Below are 26,411 nucleotides of genomic sequence, written 5' to 3'. Positions count from 1 at the left end.
TTTTGAGTTGTAATATATGTATTTAAAATATATGTTTTTTCTTCCACTTGAAATTTAAAGCAGTGAAAAGTTGATTAAAATTTTTTATTGAAGGTTTCTCAAAAGTGAGATACCTATTTGAGGGCTGGAGAGATGGCTTAGTGGTTAAGTGCTTGCCTGTGAAGCCTAAGGACCCCGGTTCGAGGCTCGGTTCCCCAGGTCCCACGTTAGCCAGATGCACAAGGGGGCGCACGCATCTGGAGTTCATTTGCAGTGGCTGGAAGCCCTGGCGCGCCCATTCTCTCTCTCTCCCTCTATCTGTCTTTCCCTCTGTGTCTGTCGTTCTCAACTAAATAAATAAATAATTTAAAAAAAAAAGTGAGATACCTATTTGAAATTGTGTATGAAATACAAGATTGAAATACTGCAATAAGCTCTTTTTAGAGAAGCTTAAGAGGTTTCTTATAGCCTTAGATTCATTTGTTTTCTGCCCCTCCTAGCATTTCAACAGGATTAAGTTTTTTGAATCAGTGGATCAAGTTTTAATTTTCCTGTTCCTTCCTTATAACGACATATGCTTTGGCAGAACAAAAAAGAGACCTAAACATGTCAGCATGATTTTTGTTCAATGAATTAGAAACCATAAAAGTAACAAGATCTGATCCAAATCCCTAAACTCCTGACATGGTGGTTTTGTCCTTTCTCAGTCCCAAGATTCATATTACTGACTTTGAAAGCTTTCTGCCTGGAAGCAGAAGTGCATGATTTACTTGAAATGAAATAGATTTAAGGGGTAGGCAGCATGGAAAAGCGGTAGGAACTAAAGTTCCCAAAAAGCACTGCATTTCCTTCGATCAAGGCCAAATGCAGTGATACAGCTCCTGTGATCACAGAGAGATGGAGTGTTGCAGGATCACAGCCAGATTACCTTGGGCTACTTTCTAGCCCCTTACTAGCAATTTGTTGCCCACCTTTGTGTCTGACCTAATATCCTGTGACTATCAGGTGATCAGGTGAAACCTTTTCAGTATGTACTAACAGACCACTGGCTTCCACCAACCCAAAGGCTGAGAGTAACATCAGATAATCTCTGAAGCCTAGAGCAGAGATTTCTCCTCTTTGTTGTAACCCTCCTATCTGAGGTCTCCACCAATGTGTTCAAAAGGTGCCTTGATTTATGAATTTATTTTATTCATAACTGTAAAACTTTTGTAAAATTAACACTTTGGAACATAACATTTGGGATAATTTGAATCTGTGTTCCTGGGGCCATGGTCATGCATATTTGATTCCAGAATCTTTTATCCCCTTTGTGTTAAGAGTTGTGTGTTTTGTACTGAGAGTAGAAAGAATTCAGAACAGAAAAGTTTGGATTTGAGCCCTTGTACTATCTATCACTCAAGCCCTTGGGCCAGTCATTTAACATCTGTAAGCTTCAGTTTCTTCATTGGAAAATGGGACTCTCATTTGAAGAGGAGTTGTGAAGATTAGTGACATTGTCTACCTCATCTTCAGAGCTTGTTCTTCCTCAAAACTTCTATTCTTTTTATCTCTAGAGAAACTATAAGGTAGATGCCATGAAATGTTTGGTGTATACTCATTAGTAGTCTATAATGATCATGTATCCAGAACTTGGGAAGTCCTTACTTGGCAAGAACAATGTTGATTTGAGGGTGTTGCCCATAGCTTCAGGTCACTGGGATAAACCTCCAGACCAGACACAGTTATGGAGGACGGGTATTTATTTGAAGCTTACAGACCCAGGGGAAGTTCCTTAATGGCAAAAAACATATATAACTAAATAAAAGCAAAAATCCACCACCAAAAGCCAAGAGCAAAAAGACCAGCAGTCAAACTGCTGGGAGCACAGGCCTGTCTTCAGCTGCTATTCAGGTCTGCCCCACTGACACCTCCTCCAGCCAAGTAGCTGGAAGTCCAAGAAGCTTCAAGAAAACTCATTAATCTTGTTGGGGAACATCTACTCAAAACTACCACAAAGGGTCAAGAAGCATTTGCCAGGGATGTCCATTTCAGGGTAGAGGAATTTTGTTGCACTAATATCAATCAGTGGCTTTTGAGTCTAGTCATTCTGGGTTTGACTTTGATTAAGATACCAAACTTTGGCATGCTAATGCATACCTATAGACATAAAACTTGGGAGGTTTTGGCAAGAGGATCATGATTTTCAGGCAAGCTTGGGCTACATAGTAAGACCCTGTCTCAAAAAATCCCCAGACAATAACAACAAAAAGATATAACTCTTCTTTGGAGCTCATTTTCCTCATCTGTGAAATGTGGCTCATGGTCATATAAGACTGTTCCTTTGTTACTCCTTTATTTGTGCTCCAGCCAGCTCCTCAGATGAAACATGGCTTCTGTGCACCTCAGAGCCTTTGTACAGGCTCTTTACTCTTGGGAGTTCTCCTTGCTCTGCCTCTAAACTTGAACTTATGCTTTAGGTCTAGTGAGGTGCATTAGGATAGTATAGGCTGTGCTGCAATAATAAGCAAATCTCCTTTTTTTTTTTTTAACAGAAGAAGATTATTTTTATTTATTTATTTTTTATTTTATTATTATTTTTTTTTTAGGTAGAGTCTTATTCTAGCCCAGGCTGACCTAGAATGTACTATGTAGTCTCGGGCTGGCCTAGAACTCGCAGCAGTCCTCCTACCTCAGCCTCTTGGGTTCTGGGATTAAAGGCCTGTGCCACCACACCCAGCAAGAAGTTTATTTTTTGGTTAAGCTATGTGTTAGGTGCTGTTCGTCATGAATATCCTAGGACCTGAGCTCTATCTCAACTTCTACTGTGACCCAGGGAAACAAATATGGTATAACACTCATTGCCTCTGAAAGCTTTTTTCTTGAGGTGATGATACTCATCATCTGCTCATATTTCATTGGCCAGTGCAAGTTGTATAGCCTTACCATAGGGTGTGGAACTGCATTCCTCACCTGTGCCTATGAGGACAAGGCCCAGAGTAGTAGTGACTATTCCTGATGACTACTAGCCTTCAACACCATTTCTTCAGGGAAGTTTTCCCTGACTGCTCACTCCCTCCAGGAACTCATCGGTTCCTAGTGAGTTAGTTGCGCTGCTCCCTACATGGCACCTTTCTTTCTTTTCCCACTTCCCTTACTGAAGCATTTCTCATGCTGGATTGTAAATGTCTTCTTATTTGCCTCTCTCCATAAATGAGATTCTTTAAGAGCAGAACAGATGTCTGTTGCTTTCATCCTAATGTATTACTTTAGCACCCAGAACTGGTTTTAACTGGAAGTGGGCAGTTTGTACAGAATGGGGGAAGGAGGGCAGGGCAGATATGCTGGGCTACTGACTAGGTAGTCATGACGACTAAATGTAAAATCATAACTGTCTTATTAGTTGTAAGGATCAGTGAAGCACTACTTTCCCAGTGGTTTGTTGTCAGCACCAAATCTGTATGGTGTCATTCTGATGAGGATGTTAACTATAAAAATGATGGGCTGGGGATGTAGCTCAGTGGGAAGAGTGCTTCCCTAGCATGCAGAAAGCCCTGGGTTCAACCCTAGTACTGCATAAGCAAGACATAATGGCACACACCTAAAATTCCAGCACTTAAAAGATAAAGGTGCTGGGTGTGGTGGTTCACACCTTTAATCCCAGCACTCTGGAGGCAGTTAGGAGGATTGCCATGAGTTTGAGGCCACCCTGAGACTACATAGTGAATTCCAGGTCAGCCTGGGCTAGAGTGAGACCCTACCATGAAAAACCAAAAAGTAAATAAATAAAGGCAGTAAGATCAGAAATTTAGGATCATTCTCAGCTACATAATGATTTTGAGGCCAGCCTGGCATACATGAGATTCTGTCTTTAAATAAATAAACAAATATGAACAATTGTGATATATAAAGTCTTTGTAAGATACTGGACACTTCCGTGGGTACTTTCTGAAAGTCAACAGGTACAGCAACTCTCACATGTTATACTGGACTTAGGCTATTTCTTGGTCAGTTTTACAATATTTATAAATTACTCGTTTTGGGTGACTTACAGATTTAGAGCTAATGCTATTTTTATAACATCATTACTCATTTGCATTGCTGCCTTTCATGGAAGAGAAAGGCTAATTATGGCTAATTAATTGCTTTTGTTGAATATTTGGGATGTGCCAGAGTTACTAATCACCAGTTCACATGATCATCTTGTTTACCCTTCACCTTACTCATGAATGTATATTGTAAGTAGTATGGAGCATGACTCCAGGTCCTCCTAGCCTCCTTGGTTCCTGCTCATCAGCAGTTGCTTACTGGCTCTTCCTGGATACCTCACCAGGAACTGTGCTTGACACTGAGCATGTTCATGGACATCTGTCAGGAATAATGAAGATCATCAGCTGACAGGGGAAATTACAGACTACTGAGCTAGTGGACATAGTGGTGGTCAAATCCTGGCTTGACGTTAATGCATTGCTAGATGATCTTGTTGAACTTTTTTTGTGTGTGTCTTTTATCAGAGTAACCAGGGAACACAGGGAAATGCTGGTGAAACTGGCCAAACAAAGCACCAACAAGGCCAAAGACAGTTTACGGAGGGTCCGTGCCAATGCGATGAACAAGCTCAAGAAATCAAAGGACAACACCTCAGAGGACACCATTAGGCTCATAGAGAAGCAGGTACCAGTGACTATTGTTTATGTATCTTATCCGGGGAACCTATGTGTTTGTATCTGAAGCAAAGACAATTAAAAACAGAATGTCTCTGGTTCTTTAGTTCATATGATCAACACTAAGTCTCTGTTCTAGATTTTGTCTTATGCTAGACCCTGGAAAGATCCATAGGCGAGGATAAGATGCTGTTGACCTTTGACTGTGGCCCAGCCTTTGGGCCACACACTTTACATTGCTTCATTTCTCCCATCACTGCAAAATTGAGGTTGGGGTCAGGGGTGTAGCTCAGTGGAAGAATACTTGCCTACCTGGATTGTGCAAGACCCTGAAACAACAGAACAACAAAACTTCAAGGTGGATAGTAAGGAAACTAAGAGTCAGAGAAGTTTGATAACTTGTCCAAGTCCTGTTGGTGGTAAATGGTAGCAATGACCTCTAAATATGGGCATACTGGGCTGGAGGGATGGCTTAGCAGTTAAGGTGTTTGCCTGCAAAGCCAAAGGACCCAGGTTCTGTTCCCCAGGACCCATGTTAGCCAGATGCACAAGGGGGTGCATGCATCTGAAGTTTATTTGCAGTGGCTGGAGGCCCTGGCATGCCCATTCTCTCCCTCTTTCTCCCCTTCTTTCTCTGCCAAATAAATAAATAAAAATAAAAATATTTAAAATAAATAAATAAATATGGGCAGACTGACTTTAGAGCTCCTTGCTAATGCTGTTCTGTTAGGTTTGCTGGTTGCTGAGGAGTGAGTAGCTATGTTCCCAGTGTGTAGAGTGGCACTTAATAAACCCTCAAGGAACTAGAGTAAAACAGTAATAGACAAGGGGGATAGGAAGATTCAATGTACAGATGTATTGTGATATGAAAGAATTTTTTTCACATAGGTCAGCAGGACTTGACCCTATAATGAGCCTAGAGAATAAGTGGGAAGACAGAATGGCCACATCATAGAAGGTCTTATGTGCCAGTTAACATGTCCAAAGGGTTCCCACACTGGCTGTGCATCCATATCAATCAGCTGATATGTGTTTCTGAAAGATGACTGTGGTGGCCAGGTAGGAAACATTGTTGGGGGACAAAACCAAAGCAAGTAGGTGGTTGTGGAAATCTAGCCAGGAAATGAAGAAAGTCTGAGTCTGAGTCTGATTGGTGCCAGGGGGAACTGAGGTAGAAAGGTGAATTTACCAGTATTTACTTGACCTTTAGGGTCTCATATCTCTCTCTCTCTCTCTCTCTCTCTCTCTCTCTCTCTCTCTCTCTCTCTCTCTGTGTGTGTGTGTGTGTGTGTGTGTGTGTAACAAATTTCTACCTTCCCTCGGGAGGCACAGGTAGGAGGATTGCCATGAGTTCAAGGCCACCCTGAGACTCCATAGTGAATTCCAGGTCAGCCTGGGCTAGAATGAGACCCTACTTCGAAAAACCATGAGAGAGAGAGAGAGAGAGAGAGAGAGGGAGAATTTCCACCTTGAAGGGGTTTCCTGGTGTGCTAGAAAGTACCATCAGTATCCCTGACGCCCAGCTCTCAAAGCTCCCCACCCCCTTGCCTTTTTTCCACCCTTCTACTCAGCTTTGCCAGAAGGAGGTCTTTCCATAGAGTAGCTTGGCCTTTACTGAGCCTGGTCAGGCTTGAGAGACACTGTCCTGGCCCTGTCCCAGCTGGCCCAGCTCCTCATCGTTGTCATAGAAGATTCCCTCTCTCCAGTGGACACTTTGTCTTTTCATTGCTTCCTGATAGTAAGCCTGTGGACCTCCTGGGTTTCTCACTTAGCAAATAGAGGGTTTGTCTCAGGGTGCAGAAGTCATCATATCTTTGAAGAAGGATAACCAACACTCTTATTAAAATCCACTTGACAGAAACTTTGCCAGAAGTCTTTACTTGTTAACACTGGCTTTTCATCAGCCTTTTCAGATTAGACTTTTTCCTTCAAGTGCTTCTTACCATTTATTTTTTTTAGTGTTTCTAATACTAAGCTAATACATATTTATTGGAAAAATAAAAAGAGGAGAAGGAAGAGGATTGGGAATATAGCTCAGTGGTTAAAGGTGCTTGCTTGCAAGGCCTGATAAACCCAGGTTCAATTACCCAGTGCCTACATTAAGCTGGGTAGAAAGTGACATGTACATCTGTTATCCCAGTACACTTACAACAATGAGAGATAGAGCCAGGAGAACCCGGAGCCTGAAGCTGGAGGGCCAGTGAGTCAGAGTTCCTTTTTAGTGTGGTAGTTTGTAGTGGCCAGAGACACTACATTTTTTTAAGGATTTATTTTTATTTATTTATTAGAGACAGAGAGATAGGTGTGTGTGGGAGGGGGGTGAGAATGGGCGTGCCAGGGCCTCTAGCCACTGCAAATGAATGCGCCACCATGTGCACCTGGCATATGTGGGACCTAGAGAATCAAACCTGGATCCTTAGGCTTCGCAGGCAAGCACCTTAACAACTAAGCCATCTCTCCAGCCCAGAGACCCTACTTGTGTAGAAGGTAGAGCACAGACACCTTGAGGTTGTCCTCTGGCCTTCATATGCATGCTGTGCACATTCTCTCCAGATAGATAGATAGGTTGATTGATTTTTTTTTTTTTTTTTTTTTTGTTTTTCAAGGTAGGGTTTCACTCTAGCCCAGGCTGACCTGGAATTCACTATGTGGTCTCAGGCTGGCCTCAAACTCACAGCAATCCTCCTACCTCTGTCTTCTGAGTGCTGGGATGAAAGGCATGTGCCACCATGCCTGGCTCAAAAAATTTTAAAGAAAGTTATTGAAATCTCATCACTTAAATATGACCATTGTTAACATGTTAGTGAGGCCCTACAGTTGGTCTCTAAGCAGATTTGTGAGATTTATACTAAACAACATAGCATAGACATCTTTCTAATGTAAAAGTGTGTTAAAAAAAAGACAGCATTTAAAGATTAATTCTTGCTTCTTTCTTGGGAAAACACCAAATGGCGATGATGCTGGTGCAGTAGGAGGTCCCAGAGGACACAGGGTCCAGGCCTGGGAGGCTTCTGTGGAGGTTTGGGCAGCCGTCTCCAGGCCTCAGTCAGGCTTTGGGGCTTGTGCAGGCAAAGCTAAAGACAAGGAGTGGATCCTGTCACCAAGCTGGGATGCCTGGTCAAGTCTCTGCAGGAGATCCCTCCATTCTCCCTGTCCATCCAACAGTCTGAGATTACTGATTTCTTCTTAGGGCATCCCTTGAGGATGAGGTTTGAAGATCATGTCAGTGCAGAAGCAGACTCAGGCTGGCCAGAGACCAGGTTCAAGGCTTTTGTTGTCATTGGGGACTACAACAGTCTTGTTGGTCTAGGTGTTAAGTGCTCCAGGGAGGTAGCCATTGTCATCCAAGGGTCCAGCATCTTGGCTAAGCTCTCCATTGTGCTTGTCTGTAGAAGCCACTGGGGGAACAAGATTGGCAAGCCCCACACAGGGCCCCGTAAAGTGACAGGCCACTGTGGCTTAGTGCTGGTGCACCTTATCCCTGTCCCCAGGGGCACTGGTATTGTCTCTGCCCCGTGCCCAAGAAGCTGCTACTGGTGGCTGGTATTTATGACTGCTGTACTTCAGCCAAGGGCTGTACTGCCACTCTGGACAATTTTGCCAAGGCCACCTCTGACACCATCTCTGAGGCTTACAGCTTACCTGACCCCTGACCTCTGGAAAGAGACTGTTCACTAAGTCTCCCTACCAGGAATTCACTGACCATCTTGTGAAAACCCATACCAGCCAGGTGTGGTGGCGCATGCCTTTAATCCCAGCACTTGAAAGGCAGAGGTAGGAGGATCACCATGAGTTCAAGGCCACCCTGATACTACATAGTGGAATTCCAGGTCAGCCTGAGCTAGAGTGAGACTCTACCCTGAAAAATAAAAAAAATTAAAAATTAAAAATACACACACCAGAGTCTCAGTGCAGAGGACCCAGGCTCCAGCTGTGGCTACCACATAGGGATTTTATACAGAAAAATGAAAGTGAATTAAGCTTGTTAAGAAAAAGATTAGTTCTTTATCATTTAGTAACTTTGTAAAGGTTTGTGCAGGAAACTAGTTAAGAGGAAGGCTGTGTACCTCATTTTTTTAAAATTGTTTATTTATTTGAGAGAGAGAGAGAGAGAATGGGGTTACCAAGGCCTCTAGCAACTGCAAAGGAACTCCAGATGCATGTGCCACCTTGTGCATCCTGCTTACATGGGTCCTGGGGAATCAAACCTGGGTCCTTTGGCTTCACAGGCAAGCACCTTAACTGCTAAGCCATCTCTCCAGCCCATGTGCACCTCATTTTGTTCTTTGCTCCAGTGGGACTACACTAACAGTTTTGGTGTGGGTTTTTATTTTTGTTTTGTTTTATATAAATGAGACTGCTGGCTAATTTTGTTCCTGATTATCAAAGTAAGATCTGCTCATTATAAAAATTTAGAATATGAAACCTGTTTTTAAAAATCTGTGGAAAAATTAATCCCATAAGCCCACAGGCAGCTGCTGTTAACATTTTGTAATGATTGTTTCTTTTTCTTTTTCTTTTTCTTTTTCTTTTTCTTTTCAGTACATTACATAGTTTTGAACATGATTGGATGTATACAGTGTGTGTGTACATACATACACATACATCCAAGTTTAATTTTCCACTTGGATTAAAGGCCTTAGCATTTTCTTGTGTCTTAAATAACTTTGTAAATGAACATTTCCAATGGCTGCCAAATAATTCATCTTGTTGTTATACCCATAACTTCCTTTTAGAAGTACTCCTTTTAGATACCAAAAAATTAGAAAACTTCCTGTAACTTCAGTTGCAGTGAATACCTTTATTATAAATCCTTGTGTTTTCTTAGGATAAAATATACTAAGTGTGTGATTCTTGAACAGAGAAACATTTTTCCCTCCTCTAGTGCTAGGGACTGAACCCAGGACCTTGCATACACAGGGCAAGTAGTCTGCCACTGAGATGTGTTCTTATCCCAGAAATGCATATTTGGTACATGCTGCCTAGGTTACTTTGGGTTTTGTGTCACTTGAATTTTACCTTTTTGTTGTAGGAGGATCCCCCCCACTCCACTTTAGGTTTTGTGTCATTTGAATTTTACCTTTTTGTTGTAGGAGGACCCCCCCCCCCCGACTCCACTTTAGGTTTTGTGTCATTTGAACTTTACCTTTTTGTTGTAGGAGGACCCCCCCCCCCCGACTCCACTTTAGGTTTTGTGTCATTTGAACTTTACCTTTTTGTTGTAGGAGGACCCCCCACTCCACTTTCGGCGTGTGCATGGGTGTAGCTGGAGGGGTTGTGTGGGTGCGCGTGCAGATGCACATGCCCTGTACCTCTGGTATCTGCTTAATACTCATCCTCCTATTTCTTTGAGACATTCTCTCACTGATTCCAGTGCTTGCTGAGTCCCAGTGATAATTTGTTTTTTACTCCTCACAGGACTGGAATGTGTGTGGTCACTCCCAGCTATTCACATGAGTGCTAGGGAAACTCAGGTCTCAGGCCCTCATGCTTGCATAGCAGTCTCAACCACTGAACCATCTCCCTAGCCCCTTTGGTGGTTTTTTTTTTTTTTTTTTTCTTGTTTGTTTGTTTCCAGACATCTCCCTGTGTTGCAGTCAGGTTCGCATTGCTTGTAGAAATCATGTGACCAAGAGAAGCTTCTGGTAAAAAAGGTTTATTTTGGCTTACAGGCTCGAATAGGAAGTTCCAAGATGGCAGAGGAGAAATGATGGCATGAGCAGAGGGTGGACATCACCCCCTGGCCAACATAAGGCAGACAATAGCAACAGGAGAGTGTGCCAAACACTGGCAAAGGGACACTGGCTATAACACCCATAAGCCCGCCCCCAACAATACACTGCCTCCAGGAGGCGTCAATTCCCAAATCTCCATCAGCTGGGAACCTAGCATTCAGAACACCTAAGATTATGGGGGACACCTGTATCAAACCACCACTTTCTGCTCATGGCCCCCATAAACTGATATACATACATGATGTAAAATACAATGCATTCAGTCCAACTTTAAAAGTCCCCATACTTTTTATCAATTCCAATGATGTTCTTACATCCCAATAGTCCAAGATTTTTTAACTGAGCCACAATACCAAAAAATAACCTCAAAAAACCTATAATAGCACAGAATAAACATTCACACTGCAAGAAATGGCATTGGGCATAGCAAAGAATATTCAGTCAGTACAAGATTTAAAACAACCAGAGTAAACACCAAATATAGCTCAAAGTCCAACAACTCTAGCCAGCAACAAATCTTCAAGTCCACTAATTCTAACCAGCAACAAGTCTCTGGCATTCAAATTCTACCCCTCCAGCTAGGCTACTCACAGTCCTGGAAAACTTCTTTGGGGCGGCACCTTTCTTGAGCAGCCATCTCATGGTCCCGGCATCTCCACTGGGTCTCCACTGCAATCCACGGTTCATCCGCATGGCCCCATGGGGTCTCCATATAGGCAGCCAGCAAACCAGCTTCACACTACCCATGGCCATTTCCAAAACACAAGACTGTGTTGCAAACACAATGACCCTCTCTTTTGTGAATTTCTTATGCTCTATAATACCAGGTTGGGGGCCAGTTTGTTAATCCAGGGGGGAATAAAGAAGACTTTGAAGAACAGGACACTCCTTGAGCACTTAGGCCCCTTCAAAAGAGTCTACATTCTTCCTGTTGCCCCAGTGCAGGTCAGCTGGCCCAATCTCAAAGGTTGTAATCTCTCAATTGCAGCTGAATGGGCAATAGTTCGCCCAAAGATTTTTTTTTTTTTTTTCTGTGCCATATCCCTCTGCTCACACCAGTTCATTTCTACGCAAAGCAACCCTGCACAACTTCTCAGGACAAGGGCGTAAGAGCAAGCTTCTCACAAACTGCCAGCCCAGTCCAAGCAAATCTCTTTTTCACCCTCATAAGCCAAACCTCATAGTCCATAGTTCTTACTGCATTCAGGTCTTTCAACTCTGACCAGAATAATCCATCAAGCTGTACTTCGAGCACTGCAAGGTGTCTCTTAGGCCAAGGTTTCTAATCCTTCCACATTCCTCTTGAAAATCAGCTCCAAAAGGCCAAAGCCACACAGTCAGGTGTCTAGCAGCAATCCCACTCCTTGGTACCACTTTACTATTGCAATCAGGTTCGCACTGCTGGTATAAATCATTCAACCAAGAGCAGCTTGTGAGAAAAATGGGTTTACTTTGGCTTACAGGCTCAAGGGGAAGCTCCACAATGACAGGGGAAAACGATGGCATGAGATGGACCATAGTGACAGGAGAGTGTGTCAAACACTGGCATGAGGAAATTGGCTAACACCCATAAGCCCGCCCCCAACAATACACTGCCTTCAGGAAGCGTTAATTCCCAAATCTCCACCAACTGGGAACCTACCATTGAGAACACCTAAGTTTATGGGGGACACCTGAATCAAACCACCACACCCTGTATGTCTCAGACTGAACTCAGACTTAACTGTGTAAACTAGGCTGACCTGATACTCGTGATCCTCTTGCCTCAGTCTCTTAGGTGTTGGGATTTCAGATATGTACCTCAATGCCCAGTTTATTTTACCTTTTCTGAGTCCCAACATTTAAGATTTTTTACTTTTAGTTTTAAAATATTTTATTTTATTTATTTGCAATGAGAGAGGGGGAGAATGGGCACGCCAGGGCCAGTAGCCACTGCAAATGAGCTCCAGATGCATACACCACTTTCTGCATCTGGCTTTACGTGGGTACTGGGGAATCAAACTCAGGTTATTAGACTTTGTAGGCAAATGCTTTAACTTCTGAACCATCTCTCCAGCCCTACTTTTTTTTTTTTTTTTATGGTATCTTGCTGTGTAAGCCTTGGCTAGCTTCATACTTGCTGTGTAGCCCAGACTGGCCTCAAACTCACATCAGTCCTCCAGTTTTAGCTCCTGAGTTCTGGATGACAACATACCTGTATGAACTGGAAATATAATGTGAGCTTAAAATTCTTTGATTGTCTTTAAAGCACTGCTTCTACTTCCAAACTCTAGAAAAGATTATTTAAAAAAAAAATACAGATCTAGCCTTTCTAGACAATAATATAGCAGCATATGCCAAAAGTTCTTACATTTCTTACTCAATAATTAGGAATCTATCCAAAAGATATTGTGAGCAATATTAGTCTTTAGGGCTGTTGTGTGTCATTGATGTTATGTATAATAGAATGAAAATGTTTAATTTCTAACAGTGGAAAAATAATTATTTTATACCCATTCAATGGATGTCATCTATATAGGAGTTATAAAAATATTTCATTGACATGGACATTTTTGAGAATTTGTGATTTTTAAAAGTAATGGGCTTCAATGTGAAGATCAATGTGTTAGAAGATTTTGAGGGAGAGAACCCCCAAATGCCCAGGCTTGAGAAGAGCATCACCAGGACCAGCCCCAAGAGAGAACACCTGCCCCTGGACATGGGCATCGCCTTCTTCCTCATGATACTCCTGGCCTCCTAGTTCTGCCCTCTCTCGGGGTAGGGAGAGATGGGGTCGTGGCTGAGAAGGAGCCAAGAACTTTTCTGCTTCTGCAAGGGAAGCCTAGCTGTGTGGCCTACGGTCTACCTCCCCCATGGTCGGAAGTGGGGTCTGCACTGTACATCTGTGCTGGCCCTCCTCTGTGCCCCCTCTCCAGGTTAGGGCACTGTATTGGATCAGGGTCAGGGACAGCCACAGGTCCCCAGGTGGCCTTGTGGTTTTGGTAACGTTGGGGAGGAGCTTAAAGGGCAGTGCCTCAGGACTCCCTGCCCTCTGGTACCTTCCCCTGACCCTTGGTGCCCTTCTCCTTTGTCTCCCACCCCACCCCAAGAGGGACATAAATGCCCTCAAAGAGCACGAATGGAAGCCTGGGAGGTGTACACCCTGTCTCTCTCTTCCAGGGCAGAACATGGGGAGGGGGCGGGGTGGGCGAGAGGCAGTGCCAGCGGCTGCCCCCCTCCCCTGTTTGCAGCAATAAGCACGTCCTTCTCCCTCCACTCCCACTTGCAGGATTGTGGTTCGGATTGCATCCAAGTTTACAAATAAGACACCCCTGGGGCCAGGCCGTGGGCAGGGGTGGAAAGAGGTGGGTATTCTTGTACAGAGATCCTCTCCCTCCTTAACTCCAACCTTTCTCAATTTCCCCTTCCAGCTGCAGACGCCTTCTCCACCAGGCTAGGCCCCTTCCTTCCCGGAGACCCCCTGGCTCCTCTTTTGTCTTCTGTGAAGACAGGACCTATGCAACGCGTAGACACTTTGGAGACCATGACAACAATGTCCCCTCCCCCAGGACCTTGCCCTGCCAACCCCATGTGGTCCCCACCCATCCTGGGCCTTTTTTTCAAGTGCTTTGGCTGTGAGTTTTCATACTCTGCTCTTAGTCTAAAATAATAATAATAATAAACTAGAGATAAAAATTAAAAAATAATAATGGGCTACACAACAGTATTATGACTCCATTTTTATAAAGAAAAGTCACAAACATAAAATGGTAGGCAGTATACATACACACACTGTCATTTCATGTGATGGGATTATGAAGAAGTTTTTTGTGAAATTGTCTTTTGTTTTTTCCTTTTTTTTTATTTTATTTTATTTTTTTTGGTTTTTCCAAGGTAGGGTTTCACTGTAGCTCAGGCTGACCTGGAATTCAGTCTGTAGTCTCAGGGTAGCCTTGAACTCACAGCGATCCTCCTACCTCTGCCTCCCGAGTGCTGGGATTTTGTTTTTTCCTTTTAAAGTCACTTTCCAGAATTCTTTTGAGGTCAGATTTTTTGAAAAAAATTTTTAAATGTTTTTATTTTGTTGCATGCATGTAATACGGTTTATGTGGTGTGGTGTATGCATGTTGTTGTTGCCTTCATGGTGGTGTGGTGGTCACTTGCCTGCAGAATGTCAGGTGTCTGGCTCAATTGCTTTTAGCCCAGACTATCTTTTTTCTTTTTTTTATTGTCCTTATTTTTTTGAAGTAGGGTCTCACTGTAGCCCATGCAGACCTGGGACTCCCTCTATAGTTCCAGGCTGGCCTTGCACTCACAGTGAGCTTTTTTGTTTGTTTGTTTTTGTTTTTCGAGGTAGGGTCTCACTCTAGCTCAGGCTGTCCTAGAATTCACTATGTAGTCTCAGGGTGGCCTGGAACTCACGATGATCCTCCTACCTCTGCCTCCCAAGTGCTGGGATTAAAAGCGTGCACCACCACACCTGGCTTTTTTTGGCGCGGGGTGGGGGGGGTGGCTTTTCCACAGTGAGCTTATATCTGCTTCCTGAGTGCTGGGATTAAAGGTGCACCAGGCTTGAGAGCCTCTTGTTACTGTTTCTGGAGGTTGAGGAGCTCTCCTGCTGGACTGGGGTCCTAGGTGCACTTGGTCACACCCAGCTGTTTTAAATGAGATCTCTGGCTTTTTCAGGCCCTCGTGTTTGTTCAAGAAGCACACTTAACCCCTGTGCCATCTCTACAGCCCTTGACTTATTTTGTCAGTGTTTCTTTCTTCTTTGGTGTGCAAGAATGAAATGATTCAGCTGTAAATTCTGAGCCATTGTATCTGACCCTAAACTCTTCAACTCCTCGCAGTTTCCTGGCGCCCCCTCCCCCCCTCAGGCCAGCACTGCTGAAGGCCCAGGATCTTCTTGCTCAGGATGCTGACATCTGCCTGCCTGCTGTTTCACCTTCACTTAAGTTTGCTATAAATGGGTCTGCTGAACATTAAAGCACTTGGCACAAACCACCAGTAACTCTGGCCAAGATCCTTTCACTGCTGTCTTTCTCCGAGAAACAGCCATTCTGAAGCGAGTGAAGCTGGGTGCTGGTGGGGCCAAAAGAGGGGAGGGCCCTGGGAGACAGGCAGAGTCAGGGATGCCGGGCCCTGTCCGTGTGAAAACTGTTGTGCCCAGAGCTGTGGTCTTTGCTCCTGTCATCCTTGTCTCTGTCCCTGCCTGTCATTTTCCTGAACTTGTAAGGCACAAAGGCGATGCTGCTGCTGCTGCTGCTGTGCTGAAGGTATAATCTTCACAAGACAGGGTGTGATTGTGCCAGTGGTTCTTGCTGAGGAGTCAGCAGACCTGCATTCAAATTCTAGCTGTTTTTCTTTCCAGCTGTGAAAGTCAGCAAATGGCTTCATTTGTCTGTGCCTTTGCGCATGTATAAAGTAGGGATAGTACCCATCCCACAGACTGATAGGAAAACCAAATTGTACAACATACTTAGAGATGACTAATATGGTTGCTGCTCCTTGGTAATTTTCACTGTGTTTGCCCATTCTGTTCCACTCCCTGACCTTGTAGTTTTAAAGGAATTGGAATGGATTCTTTTTTTTTATTTTTATTTTTATTTTATTTTTTATTTGAGAGCGACAGACACAGAGAGAAAGACAGATAGAGGGAAAGAGAGAGAATGGGCGCGCCAGGGTTTCCAGCCTCTGCAAACGAACTCCAGACGCGTGCGCCTCCTTGTGCATCTGGCTAATGTGGGACCTGGGGAACCGAGCCTCGAACCAGGATCCTTAGGCTTCACAGGCAAGCGCTTAACCGCTAAGCCATCTCTCCAGCCCATGGAATGGATTCTTAAAGCCTGGCTCCAATGAGGAAGGTGTAGGCTTCTTCTTGTAGGTGCTGTGGAATAGAACACCACACTCTCCATCAAGAGTGGGTGAATTTTTGGCCCAGTCACACCACTAAGTTAAAGTAGACCTCAGATCACTTTGGTTTATTTCTCTGTAAAATAGGGACGATGCCTATTCTACCAGCTCTATAGTAGTAATATGAAGTGGTTGGATTTCAGTGACTGAAGTAACAATCAAAACACCTATAGACAGTAGAAATGCTTATGCAACAGGCAGATGAGAGAAAATATGCTAAAAAGAGATAGATCATCACATTTCATTTATCATGAGGTTTATGTGCAGTGGTGTATATAAACATGTTAACACAGGGTTAGCATGTAATAAATACTTGGGAGTTGGGAGTTGTTGCTGTTGATGTTAATCATCAGTACTTCAGGGAGTCCAATAAACATGATAATGATGAACCTGTTAGTGGACTATTCCCAAAGGCTAGTAATGTTTTCATTGCTTGATTAACTCAAAAAGAAGTCAGAAAGTGATAGTAAAATTCATAGTAACATAAATAAAATTTGCATAACAAATACCCAGTCTAAAGTATGCTTGTCTATTTGTGGTTTTACTGATCCTTACAATTAATTGTTGTCTAAGGAAAGAACTGGTACCCTCATTTGATAGAGGAGGACACTGAGACCTAAAGTAGGAAAGTGGTTTGCACAATCTCCCCACGTTATCGTATTATTAATCTGAGTACTTTTTCTCTTAGCCATCCCCGTTCTAGTACCTTGATATCCTCTGTACAGCTTTTGTTCTTCACTGTCCCAGGCTGGCAGCCTGAAGGTGCCGGTGCTGCTAATCACTGCTTAGCCCCATTGCAAGGAACCTGCAGAGGCCAAAAGCAGCATAAGAGAGGAGGGAGGAAGCTGCCATTCATGTTCAAGCCACTCTTCCAGACTATCTGGCAGCCCCAGGAGCTTTGCTTTTCCAGCTGAAAAATGTGTTCTTACTTTGGAGTGAGCCTGCCTGGGACCAATTGCTACAAGTCCTTTTTATTTTCTATTCTTTCAAACAGTGCATGGAGTTCCCAATTTCTGGCCAAGGCCTGTGGTTGACAAATAAACATGTCAAGCAGCCACCATGCTGCTGAGCACCTGGGCACCATGCTGCTACCCTCAAAGCTTCCTGCCTGAGCTTCCTGCCTTCAGCCCCCTTTTGGCTTAGGAGGGAGACTTATACTCTAAGTAAATTATATTGTTTTGTTCTTCATTCATAAAAGGGTATACATATTTACTGCAGGAAAACCTTAAGAATTTTTCACTTAGTAAATATTTCTTGAGAATTTGATATGTCCTAGGCAGGATGTGACTGAGACAGCATGAATTATATATTACCTATTTTCTCATCTCTAAAATGTCTCTTTCTAGTTTTAAAAAATCTACAATTTTATGCTTACATAGTTTATTGATCAGATACTGAGACATAAATTTGAATAGTGAATTGCTTTTTCTGCAATTGAAGGATAACATAAGCATGTCTCCATGATATTATATATATCTTGAAACATTATTCAAACATGTCTTGCTGATTATAAATGTAACCCATGCTTATTATAAAACACTCAAGTTTCTGGACTAGATACTATATTTTGAAATTTTTCATGCATCCTTAGTTTTCAATAACTCTCTTTCCCATCCTTCTGCTCCCCATAGCCTGCCTACATCTCCACTTATAACTTTCCACCCCAGTTTTCCCTCCCTCTACTTTCATGTCACATGTGTTCTGCTACCACTTCTCATTCATCCCCCCTTCTCAGTTCCTGGAATCTAGACATTTGCTTTAATTTAAACATACAAATCTAAAAATTTGAAGGTAGGATCTACATATGAAAGAGAACATGTGGTACTTGCTTTTCTGAGCCTGGATTACTGTACTTGTTTGGTATTACATACATTTTCATAAATTTCATTTTTACTTATAGCTTAATAAAACTCCATTTTGCATATATACCACATGTTCATTATCTGTTTATCAATTAGTGGGCATCTAGTTTAATTCCAATTCCTAGTTATTGTGAAAGAGTAGCAACAAACATGGCTGAGCAAGTATTTCTACACTGAAGTGTACAGTCTTTAAGGTAGATGCCCAGGAGTGGTATAGCTGGATCAAATGGTAGAGCTTTAGATTTTTTTTATTTAATTAATTTTTTTCTCAATTTTTTATTAACATTTTCCATGATTATGAAAAATATCTCATGGTAATGCCCTCCTTAATTAATTTTTTTGTAGTCAGTGAATACATTCAGGTTGGTACCATTGTTAGCCTCTAATCTGTCCTTCCTCCTCCACCAGGACCCTCCTTGTTGGGGTATATGGGTCATGCATTGTGGGGTTAGCCTTTAGTTTCAGGTAGGAGGAAATGTCTCTGTATGTCATGACCCAACATGTGGCTCTGACATTCTTTCTGCTCCCTCTTCCACAAATTTTCCTGAGCCATGTTGGGTTCATATTAGGTCTGCTTCCATGTTGAGATCTTGGGTGCCTCTGGATATCTGGCTTGGTAGGGTGTGATTATTCTTTGTGTCTGTCTCCTTCACTGTTGTGCTGGTTTCCAGTTCGCCAAGAAAACAGCATTCTTGCATGTTTCCCCAATTATTCTTAGTTTCAGCTGGGGCCCTTTTGAGGTGTGATGGGGTGGTTCTCTCCTCAGGATCTGTGTCTGACAAAGAGAAGCAGATTCTCCAATGGAGAGTAAAGTTAGCACCAAGTAGATATGTTAATGATTGTTTTTTAGAGATAGTTTACTGGAGAGCGGGTTCATTTTTGGATATGGTTCTGACTTGTTTCCCAGCTCCAGGTATGGGTTCTCTTCCACTGAGCAGATCAGTTAGCCAAATTGAGAGCAGATAGTTTCCCACCATGGCTATGCGCCACTATTGCACTTGTATGAGTATCACGTGGGGTTGTTTGCTGCTAAGTAAGTTAGACCATGCGTTGCTTGGGCAGATATTGGTCTTTATCCCCCAGTCGCTCATGTATTACTTTCTGGCACTACACACGCTGTCTGGGGACTGATTCCCTTCTAGCTTCCAGCCATGTTGCTCTATGCTACATACCAACAGTGTATGGTGTCTTCAGCAGTAGGGTCTTACCACTAACCTATGGTGAATCCTCAAGAGCTCTGACATAAATCTGTCTTCTTTTGGGAAACCTTGTAGGTCTCTGTGATCAAAAGTCCATTGTAGATGATTGCCACCTGCTAGTACCGGGAGTTCATGTCAGCGGCCAAGAAGAGAAGGAAGAACAGGATAAATGATATAAAAGAGATAGAGAGATGAGAGAGAAGGAGGGAGAAAGGGAGAGAGAGAGAGAAGCAGAAATAGGAGGAGATAAGGGACAGTTTTTGTCATAACCTCTACAGGGCCTTGTGAATCTAGTGTTCCCTCTAAGGGCCTGGTGGAGGTTAATCCATTTGGTCTGTCTTTTAGGATGTAGTGTTTTATGGTACCATTGCCTTTTGAGTCCATTTTTGTGTACCCTCCTCCCTTCTCCCCCTCCCTATTGTCCGTCTGTGAGATGCTTGCTAGGTATGTTGGCGACTTGGGTAGATTCAGGTTAGGAGCTGTAGATGAGTAAGACTATGTGGTGATTATCTTTCTGTGATTGGATGAGTTCACTGAGAATAAGCTGTTCCAGGCTCAATCGTTTTTCTTCAAATTTTATTATGTCGTTTTTCCTTACTGCTGTGTAGAATTCCATCGTGTAGATATGCCACATCTTAGTTATCCATTCGTCTAGTGATGGACATCTTCCAGCCCTTGCCTATTATGAATTGAGCAGCTATAAACATGGTTGAGCAAATCTCTCTGAGCTGAGGCATGGAGCTTTTAGGGTGTATGCCCAGTAAGGGAATAACTGGGTCTATTGGTAACTCTATAGCCATTTTTTTTAGGAGCCTCCATCTTGCTTTCCAAAGTGGTTGTACCGTCTTACATTCCCACCAACAGTGTATGAGGGTTCCTATTTCTCCACATCCTCACCAACATTTATTTTCTTTGGATTTTTTGATGTTTGCTATCCTTACTGGGGTAAGGTGGAATCTCATAGAACTTTTAATTTTCATTTCCCGGATTATTAGGGATGATGAGCATTTCCTTAGGTGTGTGTTTGCCATTTGTATTTCTTCCTCTATGAACTGCCTATCCAGTTCCTTGCTCCATTTTGTGAGTGGGTTGTTTGACTTTTATTGTTTAGGTTTTTTGAGTATTTTGTAGATTCTAGAAATTAGGCCTCTATCAGTTGGATATTTAGCAAATATTTTCTCCCATTCTGTGGGTAACCTATTAGCTCTGCTTATGGTATGTTTGTGAAGAACTTTTCAGTTTCATAACATCCCATTGATTGAATGATTGTTCAAGTTCCTGTGCTACTGGGGATTTGTTCAGGAAGTCTTTTCCCATTCCTATATCATGGAATGTTCCTTCTAGCTTTTCTTCCAATAGTAGCCAAGTTTCTGATGTTATGTTGAGGTCTTTGATCCATTTGGATTTGATTGTTGTGCATGGTGAGATGTGTGAATCAAGTTTCAGTTTCTTGCATATGGTTATCCAGTTTGTCCAGCACCATTTGTTGAAGATGCTTTTTGCCAGCCTATATAGTTAGGGCCTTTGTCAAATATTTTTTTTTTTGGGACTTTGTCCCAAAGTCTGGGTCCTCAATTCTATTCCATTACTCTATACTCCTGTTTTTATGTCAGTACCATGCTGTTTTTATTAATATGGCTTTGTAATATAGCTTTAGATCAGGTATGGTGATGCCTCCAGAAGTGTTTCTTTTGCTGAGGATATGCTTGGATATCCGAGGCCTTTTGTTTTTCCATATGAATTTTGAGATCAGTTTTTCTATCTCTGTGAAGAATGATGTTGGGATTTTGATGGGAATTGCATTAAATCTGTAGATTGCCTTTGGAAGGATTGCCAGTTTTACAATGTTAATTCTGCCTATCCAGGAGGATGGGAGGTCTTTCCAGTTTCTTAAGTCCTCCTCAATTTCTTTTTTGAGTGTTTTTATGTTTTCATTGTATAGATCTTTCACTTCCTTGGTTAACGTTATTCCAAGGTGTTTTTTTTTTTTTGTTGTTACTATTGAAAATGGGATAATGTCACTTGTTTCTTTCTCTGTGTCTTTGTTATTTGCATTTAGAAAGGCAACTGATTTTTGTGCATTGATTTTGTATCCTGCTAATTTGCTGAAGGAGTTTATCACCTTTAAGAGTTTTGGAATGGAGGTTCTCGGTTCTTGTACATGTAGGATCATATCGTCTGCAAATAGTGCTAACTTGACTTCTTCCTTTCCAAATTGTATCCCCTTTATTTCTTTCTCCTGTCTTATTGCTTGAGCTAGGACTTCCAGTACTATATTAAAGAGCAGAGGTGAGAGTGGGCACCCTTGTCTTGTTCCCGATCTCAATGGGAATTCCCCCAGTCTCTCTCCATTAAGTCTTATTTGGGCTTTAGGAGCTTTGTATATATAGCCTTTATTGTGTTAAGATATAAACCGTCTATGCTGATTCTCTCCAATGTTTTGATCCAGTGATGTTGTACTTTTTTTTTTTCTTCAAGATAGGGTCATACTCTAGCTCAGGCTGACCTAGAATTTACTATGTAGTCTCAGGGTGACCTCGAACTCACAATGATCCTCCTACCTCTGTCTCCCAAGGGCTGGGATTAAACGTGTGCACCACCACACCCAGCTGAGTTTTTAGGTTTTTGAGAAACCTACGTAATGATTTCCACAGTAGCAGTACAGTTTTATAATCCTACCAACAATATGAGTGTTTCTCTTTCCCCACACCCTCACCAGCATTTGTTTCATTTGATTTTTTTGGTAATAGCAATTCTGACTGGAATAAGTTGGAATTTCAAAACAGCTTTAATTTGCATTTCTCTGATGGCTGAAAATGTTGAACATCTTGTACGCTGTCTATTGGCCATTTGCATTTCTTCCTTTGAGAACTCTGTTCAGTTCTTTACTCCATTTTATGAATGGATTGATTGACCTTTTTTACTGCTTACTTTTTTTTTTAGTTCCCTGCATGTTTTAGATTCTAGATTACACATGTTATATATCTGGTGAATATTTTCTCCCATTCTCTAGGTTGTCTGTTGACTCTGATGGTTTGTTAAATTGTGCAATCCTTTTTAGTTTCATGACATCCTAATGGTTGAGTGTTTATCTTATTTCTTGGGCTACTGGAGTCTTATTAAGAAAGTCTTGGCCTAGAGAGATGGCTTAGTGGTTAAGCACTTGCCTGTGAAGCCTAAGGACCCCGGTTTGAGGCTCGATTCCCCAGGACCCACGTTAGCCAGATGCACAAGGGGGCGCATGTGTCTGGAGCTCGTTTGCAGTGGCTGGAGGCCCTGGTGCGCCCATTCTCTTTCTCTCTCTCTCTATTTGCCTTTCTCTTTCTGTCTGTTGCTCTCAAATAAATAAATAAAAATGAACAAAAAAAGAATAATAAAAGAAAATCTTTTCCTGTGCCTATATCTTAGTGTGATCTCCCTACTTTGTCCTCTAATCTTTTCACAGTTAAGTCTTATATTGAAGTCCATGGTCCATTGGAGTTGATTTTTGTGCAGCGTGAGAGAAGAGGGTCTAGATTCATTTATGCACATATAGTTACTGGTTTCTCTAACACCATATGTTGAAATTGCCATCTATTATCTGTGTGTTTTTGACATCTTTGTCAAAGATCAGATAGCTGTAGTAACTAGAACTTATCTCTGGATATTCCATTCTCATTTCTGTTCCTTTCCATCTCCATCCCTCCCCATTCTGTTTTGTGCCAATACCATGCTGTTATTTATTTTTGTTTATGGCTTTTGTAGTGTAGCTTGAAATCAGGCATGGTGGCAATACCAGTAGTAGTCTTTTTGCTGAGCACATTTTTCGCTGTCCAAGGCCTTTTGTTCTTGCACATGGATCTTGAAATTAGTTTTTCTGTTTCTGTGAAGAATGGTGCTGGAATTTTGATTGGACTTGCATTGAATCTTTATACTACTTTTGGTAAAAAATGACCATTTTCAAGATAATAATTCTTCTTGCCCATGAACATGGGAGATATTTCCATCTTCTCATATCCTCCTCAATTTCTTTCTTCAATGTTTTAATGTTTTCATTGTAAAGATCTTTGACTTTCTTGGCTAAGAATACTCCAAGATACTTAATTTTTTGTGGCTATTATAAATGGGACTGTTACCCTTATTTCTTTTTCCATATGTTTATCTTTGCAATATTTGAAGACTACTGATTTTTGTGTTAATTTTATATTCTTTCACATTATTGAAAGTGTTTATCAGTTCTAGAAGTTTTTTGGTGGAATCTTTAGGGGCTCTTAAATACAAATTCATATCATCTGCAAACAAGGCTAGTTTGACTTCTTCCAAGTTGTATCTCTTATATCTTTTTTCTGCCTTATAGGAATGAGGAGCGTGAACACCCTTGCCTTGATCAAGGACTTAGTGGGAATGCTTCAAGATTTCCAGGTTTAGTATGATATGGGCTTTAGATAGTTGTATACAGCTTTTATTATGTTGAGATGTGAGCATTCCATCCTAAGCTCTCCAGTGGTTTTTAAATATATTTTATTTATTTATTTGAGAGAGAGAGAGAGAGAGAGAGAAAATGGGTGTGCCAGGATCTCCAGCCACTGTAAATGAACTCCAGATGCACACACCCCCTTGTGCATCTGGCTTACATGGGTCCTGGGGAGTCAAACCAGGATCCTTTGGCTTTGCAGGCAAACGCCTTAACTGCTAAGCCATCTCTCCAGCCCCTCTCCAGTGTATTTATCAAGAAGAAATGTCATATTTTGTTCAAGGCCTTTTCTGCATGTATTGGGATGATCATAAGATTTCTGTCCTTAAGTTTAGTGTTTATTATTTTCTGTATGTTGAACATCCATGCATCCTTGAGATGAAACCTACTTGATTGAAGTAGATGATATTGATCTGTTCTTGGATTCAATTTGTAGGCATTCCATTGAGAAGTTTTTCATTTAAGTCCTTCATGGCTATTGGTCTATAATTTTCTTCTCTTGTTGGGTCTCTGGCTTTGATATCAATGTGATGATGGCTTCATAGAGTGAGTTAGAGAGCATTTCCTCCTTTTCAATTTTGTGAATTAATTTGAGAAGCAGTGGTTTCAGTTCTTCTATAAAGGTTTGGTGAAATCTGTCAGTGAATCTGTCTGGGCCTGGACTTTTTTGTTGTTGTTGTTAGATGTTACAGTTCTATTCTCATAACTTACCTTTTCTGAGTTTAACTTTGGTAAGTGATAGAATCAAGAAATTCATCCGTTTCTTCCAGATTTTACAGTTTGGTGGAATATAGGCTTTTGAAATATGTCCTTATGAGAATGGGTGCACCAGGACCTTCAGCCACTGCAAACAAACTCCAGACACACGTGACGTCTTGTGCTTCTGGCTTATGTAGGTCCTGGGGAATCAATCCTGGATCCTTTAGCTTTGTAGGCAAGCGCCTTGGGAAAAAAAAAAAAAAGAAATATGTCCTTATGATTCTCCCAATTATCTCTAGGATCTGCTATATTGCCTTTTTCATTTCTAATCTTTACACATAGAACTTAAGAATTTTACTTTCAGTTGTTGTTCACGTGATGATTTTTTAGCTTAGAGATTTTAGGGGTAGATTGTATGGACATTTGTATTGTTAGAGTTCTGTGATATGAGATTATCCATTCAGTATAGCTTGCTGGTATTGAATATTATAATTAAAAACCACAATATCAAATATACTAGTAACTATATTAGCTGAGCAGTATCTTGTTTCAATTTGCAGTTTTTTCAACATGTGTTTACTTCTTCATGTTTATTAAACAGATGTGCCTCATTTTTTTAAAGGCATTTTCTCTGCTTAACTTGGGATCTTAATATTATTTTATCAGTTCATCTAAATGCTTTCTATAATGGAACAGTTGAGAGATTGGTGTTCTGAAAGCTCATTAAGAGATAGATAGGCTGGCTTCTTTGTATTGTATAATAGTAAAAAATGGTGGTTTGTAGAATTGGACTACTATGTACTAAAGCTGTGCATTGCAACTTTCTTGCCATGTGTCCTAAATAAATGAGCTAACTGCCTCAGATTTTTTTATCTGCAGAATATGAATAATAATAGTATCTATCTTATAAGATTGTTACTAGGAGTCAAAAAGAATATGTATGTCAGTTTTTTAATGCAGTGCCTGATTGGCACTCAGTTAATGGAGACTTTGGCCATGGTTATTATATTCCAGATCACCTTTGCATATTTCTGGAATATTTGTCCAGCTGCCAATTGCAGCCTTAGTTATCAAGCCACCTCACTTTGTTCTTGCAGATCAGCCAAATGGCCGACGACACAGTTGCAGAGCTGGACAGGCATCTGGCAGTGAAGACCAAGGAACTCCTTGGATGAAAGTCCAGCAGGTCTCAGCCACACACAGAGTCCAGTTTTTGGTGAATCCTCCGGGGTGGGGGGGAGTGGGCAGATTGGCACCTTCCACCTCACCTGTTGTCCATGTGGAAGGCAGTCACTATGTGGTCAGTCCCTGGAAGACCTAGCTTTCTAGTAGGATGCTCCGGCTTACTGGTTCTTGTCTTTGCTTCCCTGCCTAGCCTATTCTGCTCTGAGCCTTTTGGTATGGATGTCTGCTGCTGGCAGAGGACCATTACTCTGGCAGTTGCTGTGACTGAAGTCACCATAGGACTGGGAGCATTGGCTGGCTCAGCACCATCTGCTTCTCATCTCAGGAGCCCCCTTTCCTGATAGTGAGTCAGCCCTGCCCTCATGTTGAAACTATATGGACTGATGTGGGCCTTTACTCTGACTGATCATGATAAAGCCTAAATAAATTGAAAATAACAACCACCAAGAAAGTGTATTTGGTCTGGATGGATGAGCGCCAGGAATCTGTATAGAAAGCAACCAAGAACACAGCTTCTGTCTCTGTGTCACCTTCATGAAGGTTCTGTGCTCTGCTTGAACCACTTTTCTGCTCTCCACTAGCTAGTCCTGTTTACTGTGGATATCACATTCTCTTAGAAGTCTCCCAGTGCCCTCTAACCTAGGACCCCCATTAGCGGCTTTTAGTCTCCTGCTTTTATTTGAACACTGTTTTTGTTTTTTGGGTTTTTTTTAACTAATTAATCTATATTTTTACATAGTACCTGTAGAGATGACATGCACTGA

At 41.9% G+C, this 26,411-nt stretch overlaps 1 protein-coding gene across 5 annotated transcripts in view; it reads left to right on the top strand.

The window, feature by feature from the left end:
* Mrrf (mitochondrial ribosome recycling factor) overlaps positions 1-26,094 on the top strand; it is a 74,980-nt gene extending 48,886 nt beyond the window's left edge. For 2 of the 5 annotated variants that reach the window (XM_045160830.1, XM_045160837.1), the window contains exons 6-7: positions 4,473-4,632; positions 25,560-26,094. In XM_045160830.1, coding sequence (XP_045016765.1) covers positions 4,473-4,632; positions 25,560-25,637 — 238 coding nt within the window. In that variant the 3' untranslated portion in view covers positions 25,638-26,094. Of the gene's footprint in view, positions 1-4,472; positions 4,633-13,767; positions 13,921-25,559 lie in introns of those variants that run through there. The other 3 variants (XM_004662768.2, XM_045160843.1, XM_045160857.1) reach the window with 3 other exon arrangements.
* Positions 26,095-26,411: the final 317 nt, after the last annotated feature.

This window comes from Jaculus jaculus, chromosome 1 (assembly GCF_020740685.1).
Source record: "Jaculus jaculus isolate mJacJac1 chromosome 1, mJacJac1.mat.Y.cur, whole genome shotgun sequence".
NCBI classification, from domain to species: Eukaryota; Metazoa; Chordata; class Mammalia; order Rodentia; family Dipodidae; genus Jaculus; species Jaculus jaculus.
This window is presented reverse-complemented; position numbering and strand designations above follow the sequence as displayed.